The sequence below is a fragment of the Cryptomeria japonica genome, chromosome 1 (genome assembly GCF_030272615.1).
Source record: "Cryptomeria japonica chromosome 1, Sugi_1.0, whole genome shotgun sequence".
Lineage (NCBI taxonomy): Eukaryota > Viridiplantae > Streptophyta > Pinopsida > Cupressales > Cupressaceae > Cryptomeria > Cryptomeria japonica.
This window is the reverse complement of record NC_081405.1, coordinates 571,164,236-571,180,282: the sequence shown is the minus strand read 5'-3', so window position 1 is coordinate 571,180,282 and position 16,047 is coordinate 571,164,236. Positions and strand designations below refer to the sequence as shown.

At 34.9% G+C, this 16,047-nt stretch overlaps 1 protein-coding gene across 1 annotated transcript; it reads right to left on the bottom strand.

Moving 5' to 3' along the window:
• Positions 1 to 3,880: 3,880 nt before the first annotated feature.
• Positions 3,881 to 4,219, bottom strand: LOC131042994 (UDP-glycosyltransferase 73B4-like). The gene has a single exon (XM_057976342.2). The coding sequence runs from the start codon at positions 4,217 to 4,219 to the stop codon at positions 3,881 to 3,883; it is 339 nt and encodes a 112-aa protein (XP_057832325.2).
• Positions 4,220 to 16,047: the final 11,828 nt, after the last annotated feature.

Below are 16,047 nucleotides of genomic sequence, written 5' to 3'. Positions count from 1 at the left end.
AAGGTCCTGCAACAAAGATCTATTAGTAGTTTGGTTTGTTTCAAATGATCACCCCTTCCTGCAAGCACACAAGTTAGGTAAATTTTAGATCCACAAGACTTTATGAAATAGGGGCCTTTGACAAAATGATTTTTTTGGCCAATTCAAAGATTTGATTCATCATTAAAAAAAAAGACCACCTATAAAATTTCAAGAAATTTCCATAAATGTAAGAAAATCAAAAAAATTTGCTAATTTGCTCCAAAAATTAAGTTTTTATGAAAAATCATAAAAAAATCATATAAAATGAAAAATAGATCCAAAAAATCTAAAATTTTTACTGGACACTCTTGATGACCTTCCAAACTTGCATAAAAAATTCCTCCAAAATTTCCAAGCAGTTTGTGAGATATAAGCAAAATAATGCAAAACCCTAATTTTCAAAGATCCGATTTTTGAGGAATTATTTTGCATCAAATTTAAAATAACAAAGAATAGATCATGTATATAATTCTGAGAGATTTCCAAAAATGTAAGAAAATCCAAAAAATTCGCTAATTTTCTCTCAAAATTAATTTTTCATAAAAATACATAAAAAATTTATAGAAATTTCAAATATGCTCCAAAAACTCTGATTTTTTTACTGAAAATCTCTGATAATGTTCTTGACTTGCAAAAAATATTGATGCCAAAATTCAAATCCGTTTGTGAGATCTGATGAAAATAATGAAAAACCCTAATTTTTAAAGATCTGATTTTTTAGGAAATTTTTTGCATCAAAATTAAAATCACAAAGAATAGATCATGTGTAAAAATCAGAGAGATTTCCAAAAATGTAAGAAAATCCAAAAAATTCACTCATTTGCTCTCAAAATTATTTTTTTATGAAAACTCATAAAAATTCATAGAAAATGAAAATGTGCTCCAAAAATTCTGAATTTTGGATTGAGATCTCTTGATACTGTCTTCAACCTGTATACAAAATTTTGTGCAAAAATTCCAAGTCCTTTGTGAGATCAGATCAAATCTCTCTAAGATCTTGATTTTGTGTCCAAAACCCTAGCTGCACAAGGTTATTCTCCAAATTGTTTTACAAAACAGCAATATAGGGTTAGGAAAACCTACAAAAAACATATATCTAACAAAAATCCATGTCCCATTGGGCATGCCAAAATGTATATGGTGAAAATGGATAACAACAATATTGAAAGACTAAATAGATTCAACCACAAAACTCTAGCCTAACAATTAATAAAGATCCACCATAACATATGAAGATTACCTAAGACAATGCAAATCAAATGAAATCATAAAGATTATACCATCACATGTGAAATAGGGTTTGGATCTCCATTCTTCCTATCTCCCTTGAACTTGCTTGATATATTTGCTCTCAGATTTTATGTGTGCACAAGAGCTTAACAAAGAACGGAAATGTGGTTGCAAGTAGGATCACATATGTATGTTCGAAAGTGTGGTCAAGTGGTTAGAATGCATTCGTGAGGGTTTGATAATGAAGGAAGCATCTCCTTATATAGAATACACTATAAGAAATGGAGGGATAAGATTGATAGGTGTAAAAGAGGTCGGCTATGATTAGAGGGTAGGTAAAGAAAATAATAAAATAATGAAAGGGGTAGATAGTGTATGAATTAAGAGATGAATGACATGTGTCATGGGTAGAAAATGAATTAATTAAATAAATAAAGATTCATTTAATTAATAGAGGAAGTGGGATCAATTAAATAAATATATTATTTATTTAATTTAGGAAAAGGATAATTTAAATAAATAAATGTATTTATTTAAATGAGAAATAAGGCTAGAAGAGGATAAATGAATTAATTAAATAAATAAATATATATTTAATTAATAGAAGAATTAGGCTCAAATAATTAAATAAATAAAATATTTATTTAATTAGACATGACAATTTTAGGTGTCTACAGTGTCCACTTTGAAAATTAGTAAAAAATCTTATACTCATTAAAAAATTAGTTGAAAAATCTAGCATAAACTATGAGGTGTTAGATAATTTCTCACTAAAGCAATTTAAAAATTAAAAAAAAAAGGTTAACATTTAACGAGGGCCCACAACAAATGCTATGTTATATTTTTTGCATTAAAACATGACCACTTTCTGTGGCCCCCCTTTTTGAAACCCTTAATCTCCTTCATTTTCAAAATACATTAGTAGTTTAGATAGTATATTTGGACCACATCGACTCTTGTTCTTATTGCATCTTCAAATTTGGAGTGTAACTATGTTCAATTTGTCGTTGAAGTTCAGACTTTGCTGATTTCAATAAAAAAGTGGCATCTTAAGACCCCCTTTAGTACCACATCTTGGTGCACATAACCAACCACCAAATGAGTTAAAGAAGAACCCAACAAAATTACCCCAAAATGCTCCACCTCATTTAGAGTCGAAGAAATAAAGGCTAGCAAAAATAGAGGAAAGGAGAGAAAGCCCCACAAGCAACAAAAATAGATTCAACCCCTTCATAACACAAAGAACGAACAATAAGTTGTTCCCACCCCAAGACGATATGACCTTCCATAGGGGCCCAAAAAAAAAATAGGACAACCACCGTACAAGTCTCACCTCTCTCCATGGTGAATGCATCTTCATCATCCTAAGAGTCTACATCATTTTCAACAACATCCTCTACTACACATCCCCTAGAAACCCTACCACTGCCCCTCTTTTGCATGCTCCTGCTCTTATCCATCAACTACTACTAATGACATCACTGTGAAAGTTACCATGAAAAATAGAGAGATTTTAATGCGAACTAGGTCCTTGATTAATCTAATGTCAATAGACAAATCCTACATATATAAGAACTTTTGTATTTGGGTGGAAGTGTTCATATTTCATTTCAAGTTAGGTAGTTCAGTTAATTACTAGAAGAGATTTAGTTTGATGTTAACTAGTACTATAATTTTTCTCTCTATCATCACTCCTTAGATTTATAATTGAATTTGGATTAATATACTTTCATGAGAGGTAGTTTTAAATTGAATTCATTGCAAAATTATTTCTAAACAACACTATACTAGCTATATAAAACTCTTAAACTATTTGAAGAATTCTTATATAAAATAAAATACTTTAAAAATTCAGTAAATCCAATCAAACAGAAAATTCCCAATAATAAATAACATTCTTCTAAAAAATTTAAAAACAAAATGAAATATAAACTCATTTTCACAAAAATAATCTTGATTAAAATTTAAAACAAAATTATTTTTATGTACATGTGTGTTGTTATTGATTTTTTTAGTGCATGTCTTTATAATATGATAATTGTAGCTGGAAAAAAATTAACAAATTGTACTTTCAAGTCAACATAAGATTTTCATAATGATTTTTTTTATTTCATCTTTATCTTCAAATGACCATGAAAAGATGGTGACATAAACCAAACCCATCCACCCTTATTTCATAAACACACTCAATCTAAACCCCAAAACAATACAAAACAAACAATCACGATCGATAACACCATATTAGGCTACCTCACTCCCTCTTACTCACAAACCGAGCTCACAAAACCAGTCTGTGTACACAACTTAGGGAAAACTTGATTGTTGTTGTCTCATCTTCAGCAGCTTGCGCATTTCACTTGCGAATCCAACATTTACTTTCAAAGATCCTCCATCTCCAACATCTTTTTTGGCCATCTCCTTCACATTCTGCGCAGCTGTTCTCAACTCTTTACCTTTGTCATCACTAAGCACCTGCCTTGAAACCTCCTTCACCTTTTCTTCGTCTAGAACCCCAGCGGGATGTTCACAAAATTGAATCCCCACACCCATTTCCCCCATAGTTCTCATATTAAGAAACTGTTCCCCAAACATAGGCCATACGGCTATGGGTACTCCAAGAGTTAAGCTCTCAAGCGTAGAGTTCCACCCACAGTGGCTCATGAATGCCCCCTACGGAAGGATGGGAAAGAATCAAAAGCTTTGGGGCCCAGCTCCATATGACCACCCCTCGGTCCTTCGTTCGCTCCACAAAGCCCTCTGGAAGAAATTCTGCATTTCCTGAGCTCCCGGATTCCATAACTTTGATAGTCCAAACGAAGTGTTGTTTGCTACCTTCTAGCCCTCTCGCCAAGGCCTTTGTTTGTTCTTTAGAAAGTTTAACCATGCTTCCAAATGAAACGTACACAACCGATCCGGTCCTCCGAGAGTCCAGCCACTGCACAAGCTCGTCTGTCGGGATGTCCGCCATTTTCCCGTGAGTGCTAAACTTATTACCGGCTCCACCGAAATAAGTCATCGGAAGAAGAGGTCCTATAGTCCACATTGGTTTTCACGTCAGGTTTCTCAGGTGCTCCACATAATCAGACTCCAACTCTTCGAAAGTATTTAGTATCAATCCCGACACGCCTTTACTAACGATCTGTAACATCGGCAAAACAAACTTCGTGATCGGATTAATCTCATCTGGACTCCAGTAATCTTCGTTTATCTCATTCCTTTTAAATCTGACAGGCCTGGGAAGATCCAAGCTCAACACAAGACAATCCTCCCCTTCTTTCTCCAACACCCGCTGCATGATCGAACACGCGGCTGAGTTTGTCGCGCTGGCTCCAAACGCTCCAACGGGAAATTGAAAACTTTTCGACGCTCTGTCGCGCCCACCCCATGAACGAATCGAGCAGGACACAGACTGCCGCCGCCGCTACTTCCTGTTCTTTAAACTGCAGTTCCATCCAAGCATCGAAGGGCCATCGCAAATATGTTGCCATGGAACTCTGGGGGACAAACGTCGATTCTTTCTCGGCCCTCTGGTAAGCCTTCCACATGTAGCGTAGGAAGGACTTGAAGGCGAAGATTGATACCGCAGTTTACAGCTTCATCAATGAAGTCCTGAAAGCGGGGTACTTTGGCTGGAGTGGTGACAAAGCTGACTATCAGATTTTGGGACCCAACAAGCCTTGAGAGCTCCAACAGAGGAATGTAGTGATCCAGTGCAGGAAATGGTAGCACTGCCACGTGTGGTTTCTGCAGTCCATCCATTGACATTCACAAAACTAAAATGAAGATCTCTACTGCTTATCTCGAGGACTTCTTGTGTATCCAACATGAATAGAAAAAAATAACTGGTGACGATTCATATTTAAAGAAAAACAGAGGCTCTCAGTCGGCCAAGTCAAGAAAGTTATTTGTTCGAGGAGTTTTAATTTTGGACTCAATAAATAAATTGCGTGGAGCAGCATCAACCAAATGGTCAGAGAATGTCCATTTGCAGCACCAACCAAATTTTTAGCCATACATGGTCAGATGATGTCCATTTAATGAATCAACCAAACTATTAGCATGCTTGGCCAGAGGATGTCCATTTTATGAATCAACCAAAGTATTAGCATACTTGGCCAGAGGATGTACCTTTGAAACACTTAAGGATAGATTAGTATGTGGTAAAAAAAAGTTAATAGGCTATTTGCTTCAGCATGTTCAATCTAATTCTTTTATCTATAGTATTTTCCTTCCTAGAAATAGCGTGGCACTTAACTCCCACTTCGTTGATGATAGTATGATTTTCATCCAAAATTCTACTGAAGACATTGGTAACTTCTTGATACACTTGAGTTTTATTGCACAATCTCAAACTCCAAATTAGCTACGCATAAAACTAAATTTTGGACGACGAAACCTAGCCCTCGTCAAACATGGATTCCAATAGATTGGAAAGAGATTACACATGGTACTATTTCCAGGTATCTTGGTATACCCTTTGCAATGGGAGTCTCGTTGAAAGATATGTGGAGGTGGTTTATTAATAAATTAAAATCTAAATTGCTAGTTTGCTATGGTTGGGTGCATAGTTGAACTACTCACGACTCAGCTCGACTCGCCAAGCCTCTGAGAAAAAAACTCGGTGAAATCTCGGGAAAAACTCGAAAAAACTCGGCAACGTAAAAACACGCTTAATTTTAATAAAAAATGCATTTTTTTGCAAAATTTAATGAGAAGATGCATCTAACGAGTCAATAAATGATAACACAAAAGAAACAAGCTAATTCTAGATATATTTAAATGAAAAGTGTCTACAAAATCGCATCCTCATAAGAAATGCGGATGGCTGGAAGCAAAATAGTAAATAGTTTTTGTAAAACCAAAAGTAAATACAACTTCCTCTTCCCAAATCTAGCTAAAACTAGTTTCAAACTTTCATCATATTTGAAATTTCATCATTCATACTCATAGTTTCAAACTATCAACTCTAAAATGTGTAATACCAAGTTTTCTTCAATGCTAATTATGTTGTTATATGGAGCCTAATCAAACTTGGAGGTTAAATTTCCCCTACTTCCATCAGCGCAGTTTCCTCCTATATTTTTCGATAGGGGTTTGGGGGCAGCGCCCCCAAGGATCCTGAAATTTGACTAAGTCTGGAAAATTGAAGAATCCTCCAAAAACTAGATTTTGCATTATAACTCCTGGAGGTCCGAAAGCACTCTCAAATTTCCTAACAGTATATATGGAATATAACTTAAAGTATAAGCACTTATACTTAAATTTTATATTCCATATATGAATCCTGATGGATAAACCAAAAAACTTGGCGATTACTTGAGGGCATAGTGGGCTCTCGGCATGGCCCTTCCAAGTGAGTTTCCCCCTTCTCAGCCCAAAACCATATCGAAAAACAAAAAATGCATGTATTTTTTGCCGTTTTTGGCTGTTATGCTAACGTAGGTGAGTTTTTCTTTAAAACTCGCCAAAAACTCGGCGAGTTTTTGCCAAAAACTCGGCAAGTTTTTCTGGCGAGTAGAAGTCATTACTACTCGCCAGGTCCAAAAACTCGGCGAGTTTTTGTCACTCGTCGAGTTTTCGGCTAGTGTGCCATCTATGGTTGGGTGTATGGTTTGGCGTATACAAGTGGCTAATAAAATTCTCTTGGCTAGTTATGTCCTCCATTGATTCTTTCTATGACCAACTTACCCAGCTCATATGAAATTTTTTTGGGTCTAAATGGGGAAATAAAAAAGGTATTTCATCCACTTCATGGTCACATTGTATTCTGCCTAAGGAGAAGGGTGGTTTGGGTATTATTAACTCTCTTACACAAGGAATTTGTCTTTCAACAAAATGGATCAGCAGAGCCTTGGAAGGCAATGCTCTTTGGAAATTTTTGATAAGATATCATATACATACAACCATTGTTGGTAAAGCTTGGTGTTCTATTCATTGGCATGACAAGATTATTCTTTCCCAATACTTCAAACGCCATGGTTTGACCCCTCTCATTTGCATATGGAAAGCTTCGCAAGTAGTTTTATAAAAGTTGTCATGGTTTGACCAATCATTCAGCCATGGGTTAAGTTTTGCAAATTCTTCTATATGGTGAATAGCTTGATTCAAGTCAACAACATGCCTTTAGCTAAGAATCCTATGTTCAAGGCTAAACGGTTATTCAAGAAAGGCCTCCAAGTGTTCAGGGATTTATGGGACTCATCTAGCTTCACATGGAAATCATGGAACCATCTTAAGGAATGCTTTAATCTTAATAATAAAGACAAGGCTACGATGTTGGAACTTCAAAAATTTGGGCCTGCTAATATTCCGGATTTCTTCTAGTTGTCACTCAAGCTTCCATAAGGACTAGAGGTGGCCTAATGGCAGCAATATTACAACTTTTCCTCTTAAAATCCTCTATAGGTAGCTTGTTCCTTGCTTGCCCCTTTCTCATAGCCTCAATCTTATCTAGAAATGTAACTTCAGTCAATCCTATTGGAATATTGGAATAAACTCAGCTTGCAAATTTAGAAGACCAAATCTGAATTCACAATCTCAACTCACTGCGTGGAAGTTGTTGCATGCTAACTTTCTAGTTGGAACTCGTCTCAAATTCCTCCACCCTCCTCCTCCATGTCCTTTTTGTGGTAAGCCCGAATCATTCAAGCATTATTTTGGGTTTTGCTCTCGTGCTCAATCTATATGGAAGGCCCTATTTGCAACTGTTCTTGCCCTATTTCATTTCCCTCGGTCATGGAAATCTTCTCTTCTTAGAACTTCAAAATATCGTAACATGTTATTCAATTCTTGTTGACTTAATATAATAATAAATTTGTAAAAAATTGTTACTATTTCTTTAAAATTAATAATTGAAACCAAAAATTTAAAATAAAAAAAATAATAACAACAATTGAAACATAAAAATGTTGTTCCCCTATTTCTAATACTTTTTCAAAGCCAAAGTTCCCGCTACGTAAAACAAACGACGGATTAATTAGTTTGAATAGCATGGTAGATACCTAAGTAGCTTTTTGTTATTTTAAATAGTGAAAATGACCGGCCACGATATTTTGGATGGGTATCTTAGCAGATATTTTCGAGTTTCTTATCAGTATTTAACACGACAAATCTCTACGTATTTCGGAATTGATCTTTTCCCTCTTTGGTTGGTCACACAATCCCAAATGAGGGTATCACGTAGGTAACAGGGGGAGATACTTTTTTTGTAAGATATTTACACAATTAACTACAGGCGGGGATATTTTTTGGGCAAACCTTAGGGTTTGTGGAGTACATACGTTGTATATATTCCATTTATGTCGACAACAAATTCAATTATAAATGATCAGAAAAAACCAACACAACTAATAATGTGTACAATGACAAATTTGTAATCCATGAAGTGATCATCACTCACCCACTAACATATATCCAGCACTCTATATGTACATGTGACTACTTATTATCTAATTAAATGTTGTCTTAAGGTCAAATACATCTTCTAGTGAGGCAAAAATAGAAGACTTCTCTTGAGATTGGATGGAAGGAAATTGGGGGAAGGAAGAATGTGAAACTTTAAAGTAGGGGTCTATTATGCACTAAAGGCCTCCTCCATCTGGATTATTGTTCTTGTGGCATCTTTCTAGTCCACGTGTTTGTGTGTCTGGTGAATTAATATATTGTAGCCTGTTAAATACCACCTACCATTGTGGAAAAAAGGACTCATCTCTGGTATAGTAGAAAATAAGACTTATTTCTTTTCATTGCAGTACATATTTGTGCAATTCACTATAATTTCATCTTCTTGAATTTGAAATAGAAAATTAAAAATAAAAAATTAAAGTTTTAATTGGACTCTAAAATTCTGATTAAAAAAGTTTTTAAAATGGAATGAATTTATTTTATTTTTCTTAATTGTATTTTGATTTTTATCTTATTTACAACAAACAACTATGTCTTATAGTATTGGTCTCAAATGCAAAAAAAATATTAGTTTCATATTTCAACATACTATGATAGGCATGCCAAAAAAAATGAATGTAGAGATAATTCATATAATAATGTATTTACAAATATGTTTTTTGTAATTTTACAAGTCATTTTAAGTCTTGGGAAAAATGTCAGTCAAACCCTTTGCATTTCCTTTCTTCTTATGTTTAAATTCATAATAAGTTCTACAAATTTTTCAACTATTCCATCAATAAATAGATTAATTAAATCAACATTAGCAAAAATACTACTATATTTGATCGTAAGATGCATTTGACCAGAAGATCCTTGTTTGCCTATAAGATACATTTAAGGATACAAGAACATGAGGTAAAAAAAAGAGAGAGTTTATGGGACACTCAACCGTGTCAATCAAGCCCTTTGTGTTTCATTTCTTCTCATGTTCAAAGTCATAATGAGTTCTATAACTTTTTCAACTATCCTATCAATAAATAAACTAGGCAGAGAAGGATCAACAAAAATACTAGTTCTACTTGATCGTAAGTTGCATCTAATCATTAGATGCCCATTTGACTATAAGATGCACATTTAACCGTATTTATTAATCAATCGAATTTCAAAATATATTATGATTTTGAATTTCAAATAATAAATAGTCAAATGTGCAATGAAATATGGGATAGATGTTGGCCTAACAAGTCCTCTCAAGGGTGGATGACCATTACACAGATTACATATGTCATTGTACACATCAATATATTTGTGTTGGTTGAGACATTCTTGTCCACATTAATTACAATCGTAGTGATTGTTGCCATCAATGCATAGTGTAGACACCTAAAATTGTCTTGTCTAATTAAATAAAGATTTAATTTATTTAATTATTCTAGCCTAATTCTTCTATTAATTAAATAAATCTTTATTTATTTAATTAATTCATTTATCCTCTTCTAGCCTTATTTCTCATTTAGATAAATACACTTATTTATTTAAATTATCATTTTTCCTAAATTAAATAAATATTTTTATTTATTTAATTGATCCCACTTCCTCTATTAATTAAATAAATATTTGTTTATTTATTTAATTCATTAGCCTTTTCTACCCATGACACATGTCATTCATCTCTTAATTCCTACACTACCCACCCTCTAATCATAGCCTACCATTTATCTTTTACACCTCTCAATCTTATCCCTCCATTTCCTATAGTGTCTTCTATATAAGGAGATGCTTCCTTTATTATCAACCCTAAGCATTCTATTCTAATCAACTAATCATTCTAATCAAGCATTCTAGCATTCAAACTTTCATATACGATCAAGTCTACTTGCAACCACATTTTTGTTCTTTGTTGAGCTCTTGTGCACACATAAAATCTGACAGCAAATATATCAAGCAAGATCAATGGAGATAGGAAGAATGGAGATCCAAACTCTATTGGACATGTGATGGTATAATCTTTGTGATTTCATTTGATTTGCATTGTCTTAGGTAATCTTCATATGTTATGGTGGATCTTTGTTGTTGTTAGACTAGGGTTTTGTGGTTGAATTCATTTAGTCTTTCAATATTGTTGTCTCCACTTTCACCATAAACATTTTGGCACGCCCCATGGGACATGGATTTTTTATAGATCTATGTTTTTGGCAGATTTTTCAAACCCTATATTGCTAGTTTGTAAAACAATTTGGAGAATAACCTTTTGCAGCTAGTGTTTTGGACACAAAATAAAGATCTTGGAGAGATTTGATCCGATCTCACAAACGGCTTAGAAATTTTGCACCAAATATTTTTGGTAGGTTGAAGACAGTATCAACAGTTCTCAAACCAAAATTCAAATCTATTGGAGCATATTTTAATTTTCTATGAATTTTGTTATGAATTTTCATAAAAAAAAAAATTTGAGAGTAAATGACAAAGTTTTTCAGATTTTCTTATATTTTTGGAAATCTCTCTGATTTATACACATGGTCTGTTCTTTGTGATTTTAATTTTGATGCAAAATATTTCCTTAAAAATCGGATCTTTGAAAATTAGGGTTTTCTATTATTTTGATCAGATCTCACAAAACCGCTTTGAATTTTGGCATCAAATTTGTTTTGCAGGTCAAGAACATTATCAGAGGTGTGCAGGAAAACATTCAGATTTTTTGGAGGATATTTGAATTTTATATGAATTGATTATGCATTTTCATAAACAATTAATTTTGAGAGAAAATTAGCGAATTTTTCGGATTTTGTTACATTTTTGGAATTCTCTTAGAATTATACATAGGATTTATTCTTAGTGATTTTAAATTTGATACAAAATCATTCCTAAAAAATTGGATCTTTGAAAATTAGGGTTTTGCATTATTTTGCTCATATCTTACAAACTGCTTGGAAATGTTGCAGGAATTTTTTTATGCAGGTTTGGAAGGCCATCAGGAGTGTCCAGTAGACATTTCAGATTTTTTGGATCAATTTTGCATTTTATATGATTTTTTATGATTTTTCATAAAAAACTAATTTTTGGAGCAAATTAGCAATTTTTTTGGATTTTCTTACATTTCTGGAAATTTCTTGAAATTTTATGGGTGCTCTTTTTTTATGATTTATCAGATCTTTGAATTGGTCAAAAAAATGCATTGTTGAAGGCCCCTATTTCACAAAGTCTTTTGCATCTTAAATTTACCTAACTTGTGTGCTTGCAGCAGGGGTATTATTGCAAAACTATTAACAAATCTTTGTTGCAGAATTTTGGCAAGGGTTTTTTATCTTTATTGTGTGCCTTGTTTTCATAGATTATCAAACACTTCAATTGGTGCACTAAAATTGAACTAGTGTCTTTTGTGTCTTGAGCAATAGGCTTTTTTTGTTTAATCTTTAGAGCGCCTATCTCCCCATGTGGTCATTAGGACTACTAGTGAGGAGAGAATGACCCAAGTGGTAGCAAGGAAAACCCACCTCTTTCGAACCACTATAAACATCTGTATCCATGGTGAAAACCATGGGTAACATGTACTGATTAGTTCATACTGACACTGTCTCCCCATAAACACGTTTGATCAAATTTATTTGATCATTTGTAGGGTGTAACCCCTACTGGCTAGGAGCCTTCTATATTTATAGAGTTGAAAGTGTCGCATGTATGGCCACACAAGCGGATGCCCTTACTACCACCTTTTTGTTTTAGAAAGTCAAAATCCTTCTAGTTGTTGGGTCAGGAGGTCGGACCTCTGGAGTGACCCACACACATAAGATTCTTAGTAGAGATACAAAGTTCACCACAGGGAATTTTCATGGGGACTGGTGCTTGGCTGCCCCAGAGATGTGAGTATCGAGGGTGGAGCTAGTGGAGTCAAGCATTTAAGTATCCACTCTGAATAGCGTAGCCTCAAGGGAAACCCCATGTGGGATCAACAACTATTGTCCTGGCCAACCATAAGAATTGTGCTTGTCTTCTTTTGAACATTCAAGACCAAACATCATAACATTGTGTCTTTTGTGTCTTCAAGTGTATGCAAAATATTTTTACATCAAACAACACACTTTCTTTTGAGTCATTTTGAGTCTAAACACTTGCAAACATAGAGTCCTCATCAATATTGTGTCTTCTTGTCACGAAAAATAGTCCAAAATTCAGATTTGGTCACAACAAACAACTTCAAAAATTGCAAAAAATTGCACTCATATTTTAGAAACCATGTCTGTGAAGTATACAGGCATGTCTTTGTTCAGTATTCGAAAAATCTATAGTGCAGCAAACAAGAGCAATCAGTTTTGGAATTCTTGAGCTTCCTAAGTTATTTCTCCAGATTTTCATCTAGAATTCAACCTATCTTTGGGTCTCACAAAGTCCATCATTGCTTTACACCTTACATTACATTCACACTTGTCTAAAGTTGATTTGAAAGGTCACTTGCTTGTCCCCGTCTTTCTTTGTCAACACACTACATACAACAACATTTTGCTAAGTGGTCCCTCATCAAGGTCTATCACCTTTGGGTCTCATTTGGTCTTACTTAGAGTCAAGGTCAACTTACCTCATCAAGAGAAACTATCATCTCTTTGGAAGCCACACCTACTCTACTACATACATACTTGGTCTTACACTTTGGACATTACAAGTACACCTTAGATTCATTTACCTCAGATTCATTTACATTCCATCCAACTCTTGGTCTTCCATACTCTTTACATTTTCATCTGGTCTCCCACATCTTGGTCAAGACCTAGTTCATGGTTGAAACCCTTTCCCAAAAATCTAGGAGAGAAACTAAAGAGGCTCAAGAGTCTGCAAACATGAGTGCCTATGAGTATGACAATGATGTCTTTTTCATTTCTGATCATATCACATTACATGACATGTACACTTATAGAAACACTCAAAATGTTGAGAACATGGACACTACAAACAACAATGATACACACAATGACAATAAGGACCACTTTTCCGTACATTCGGCAGAAGTGGAAGACTCCATTATGGATCCCCATTTTAATCGATTGGTTGATGAAATAATGAGAAGAGATGGACAATATTTCTTACAAGTGATGGCACAAAGTGGACCCAAGATCCCTCATGATTTTGACATGTCTCAAATAATGGAAAATCAACCTTTGCAACAACCTCACCTCAACATGGATCAAAGGAGGCCTAATAGTGGAGGCAATAGAGGACCACGTATGGTGCCTGAATCACCATCATATTTATTTCAAAAACCTGAGGTCCCACATACACATGGTCAAACACATGACACTCACCTTCGTAGACCATTATGGAAGTCTTATGCAGAAAAATATACTCAATCACATACCAATGCTAAGGACCAACCACCAAAGCAATTGAATATTCAAAGGCATGCTCAAAATATGGTCTAAGAAGTCGATCTCCACCTAAGAACAATTTGGAGTAGCAAATTAAGGACTTACAAAAGAAAATGGAGGACATAAATACACCGAAGCCAACTTACATAATGAGAGACATATGTCCCTATCCATTTGACAAAATCATTCCAATGCCTCCATTTCCAACACACTTTGTGACACCTAAATTTGATAAGTACAGAGGAAAAGGGGATCCTAAGGCACATATAAGACATTTTTTCATAGCTTGCATTGAGGTAGCAGCAAAAGAGACATATTTGATGAGCTTATTCCCATAGAGGTTAGGTGATCAAGCTATGGAATGGTTCTCCCAACTCCCACCTGGAATTAAGTCATGGGGTGATTTAGCAAAGACATTTATCCAACATTTCTCATACAACATAGAGATAGACATATCAGTCACTACTTTGTGCAACACCAAGCAAAAGGATGGAGAGTCCTTTTCATCATTTTTACAAAGATGGAAGAATCTAGCAAGCAGATGCTCATTTGAAATTCCACAATAACAAATGGTAGAGATGTTCACCCAAAATGTCAACAAAGACATTGGTTATGACTTGAGAAAAGCTTGTTTGTCCACCTTCAAGGACATCATTGAAAAAGGCTTGGCAATAGAGAAGGTCCTAATTGAGCAAGGCATCGTCAAAATATTCAAAGAAAACAAAGAAGACTTTAAAGGAAAAGACAAGCCAAGATTTTGGAATAAAAACAAGAACACAGTCGATGATGGTGTTATTGATGCCAATACAGCATGACCCAAAATATTTTTTTTGAGATCAAGCTCTACAAACAATCAAGTGAATACTCAAACAACTTCCAAATCATGAAGGAAGTACACCACATTGGGAGAACCACTTGAGTCAGCTTTCAAGAAGCTTGTGTTAAACAAAATAATAACAATCCCAAATCTGCCACCATATGAGCCAAATGTTAAACAAAATTGGTGGAATGATGATGAGTATTGTGAATTTCATAAGAGCAAGGGACATAAAATAGGAAATTGTCATCACCTGAAGAACATTATACAAGATCTTATTGATAGAGGTGACATTGAGATTGAAGGACACTCATCCAATCAAGAACATGAGATTTTTAAGGAACCATTCCCGAAACATGACAAGGGAAAAGCTAAAGCCGCAGATGACCAGACCAACTATACCAGAGCATCCTATAAATATGATTCAATGGTTAATCACATTTCGATGAACAATTATGTCTCTACCATTATCATCAAGGACAAAACACTTGAGAATTCTACCCAAAGACCCAAGGTTGTCCTACAAGGCATTGGACCTTCTTTTGAATCTACCTTTGAATGTAATGTCACAATTCATCGAGGTAAGGTCACTTTGTCGGGTGCTCTAGCTAAAACCACCGCTTCCTCATCAGCAAAACCTGAGTATGACCTTGTAGAACAGTCAGGGAAGACACTTGTGCATATCTCCATCCTTGAGCTTTTACGCATATCCCCCACACATAAAGCCATTCTTGACAAAACTTTGAGAGACACTTCCGTCCCCAGTGATCTGAACGTGGACCAGTTTCAAGCCATGGTGGTTTACCTTTCCGTTCCACACTCCCTTACATTCACAGAAGCTTATGACGCCTCCGTGAGCCAACCGCATAATGCACCTTTACACATTGAAGCCTTCGTACACAAACATCGAATAAAACGAGTCCTGATATATGGAGTAGCAGGGCTAAACATTTGTACATTGAACACTCTTAAACAATTGGGATATTATGATAAAGTTGTGAATGCTACAAACAAAATTATAATCAAGGCATATGATGACAAAGAGCGCTCATCTAAAGGCACAACCACTTTACCTCTCAGAGTTGGGCCAGTTACAAAGGATGTGGTTTGTCAAGTCCTTGATCTAGATCTCACATACAATATACTTTTGGGATTTCCATGGATTCATAAAATGAGGGTCATCCCATCTACATACCACCAATGCATTAAGTTTCCTCACAATGGAGTTGAAGTAAC

What these genes read in the sequence shown, in the direction of transcription:
- LOC131042994 (XM_057976342.2), bottom strand. Translation starts at nt 4,219, where the DNA reads ATGGCGGACATCCCGACAGACGAGCTTGTGCAGTGGCTGGACTCTCGG.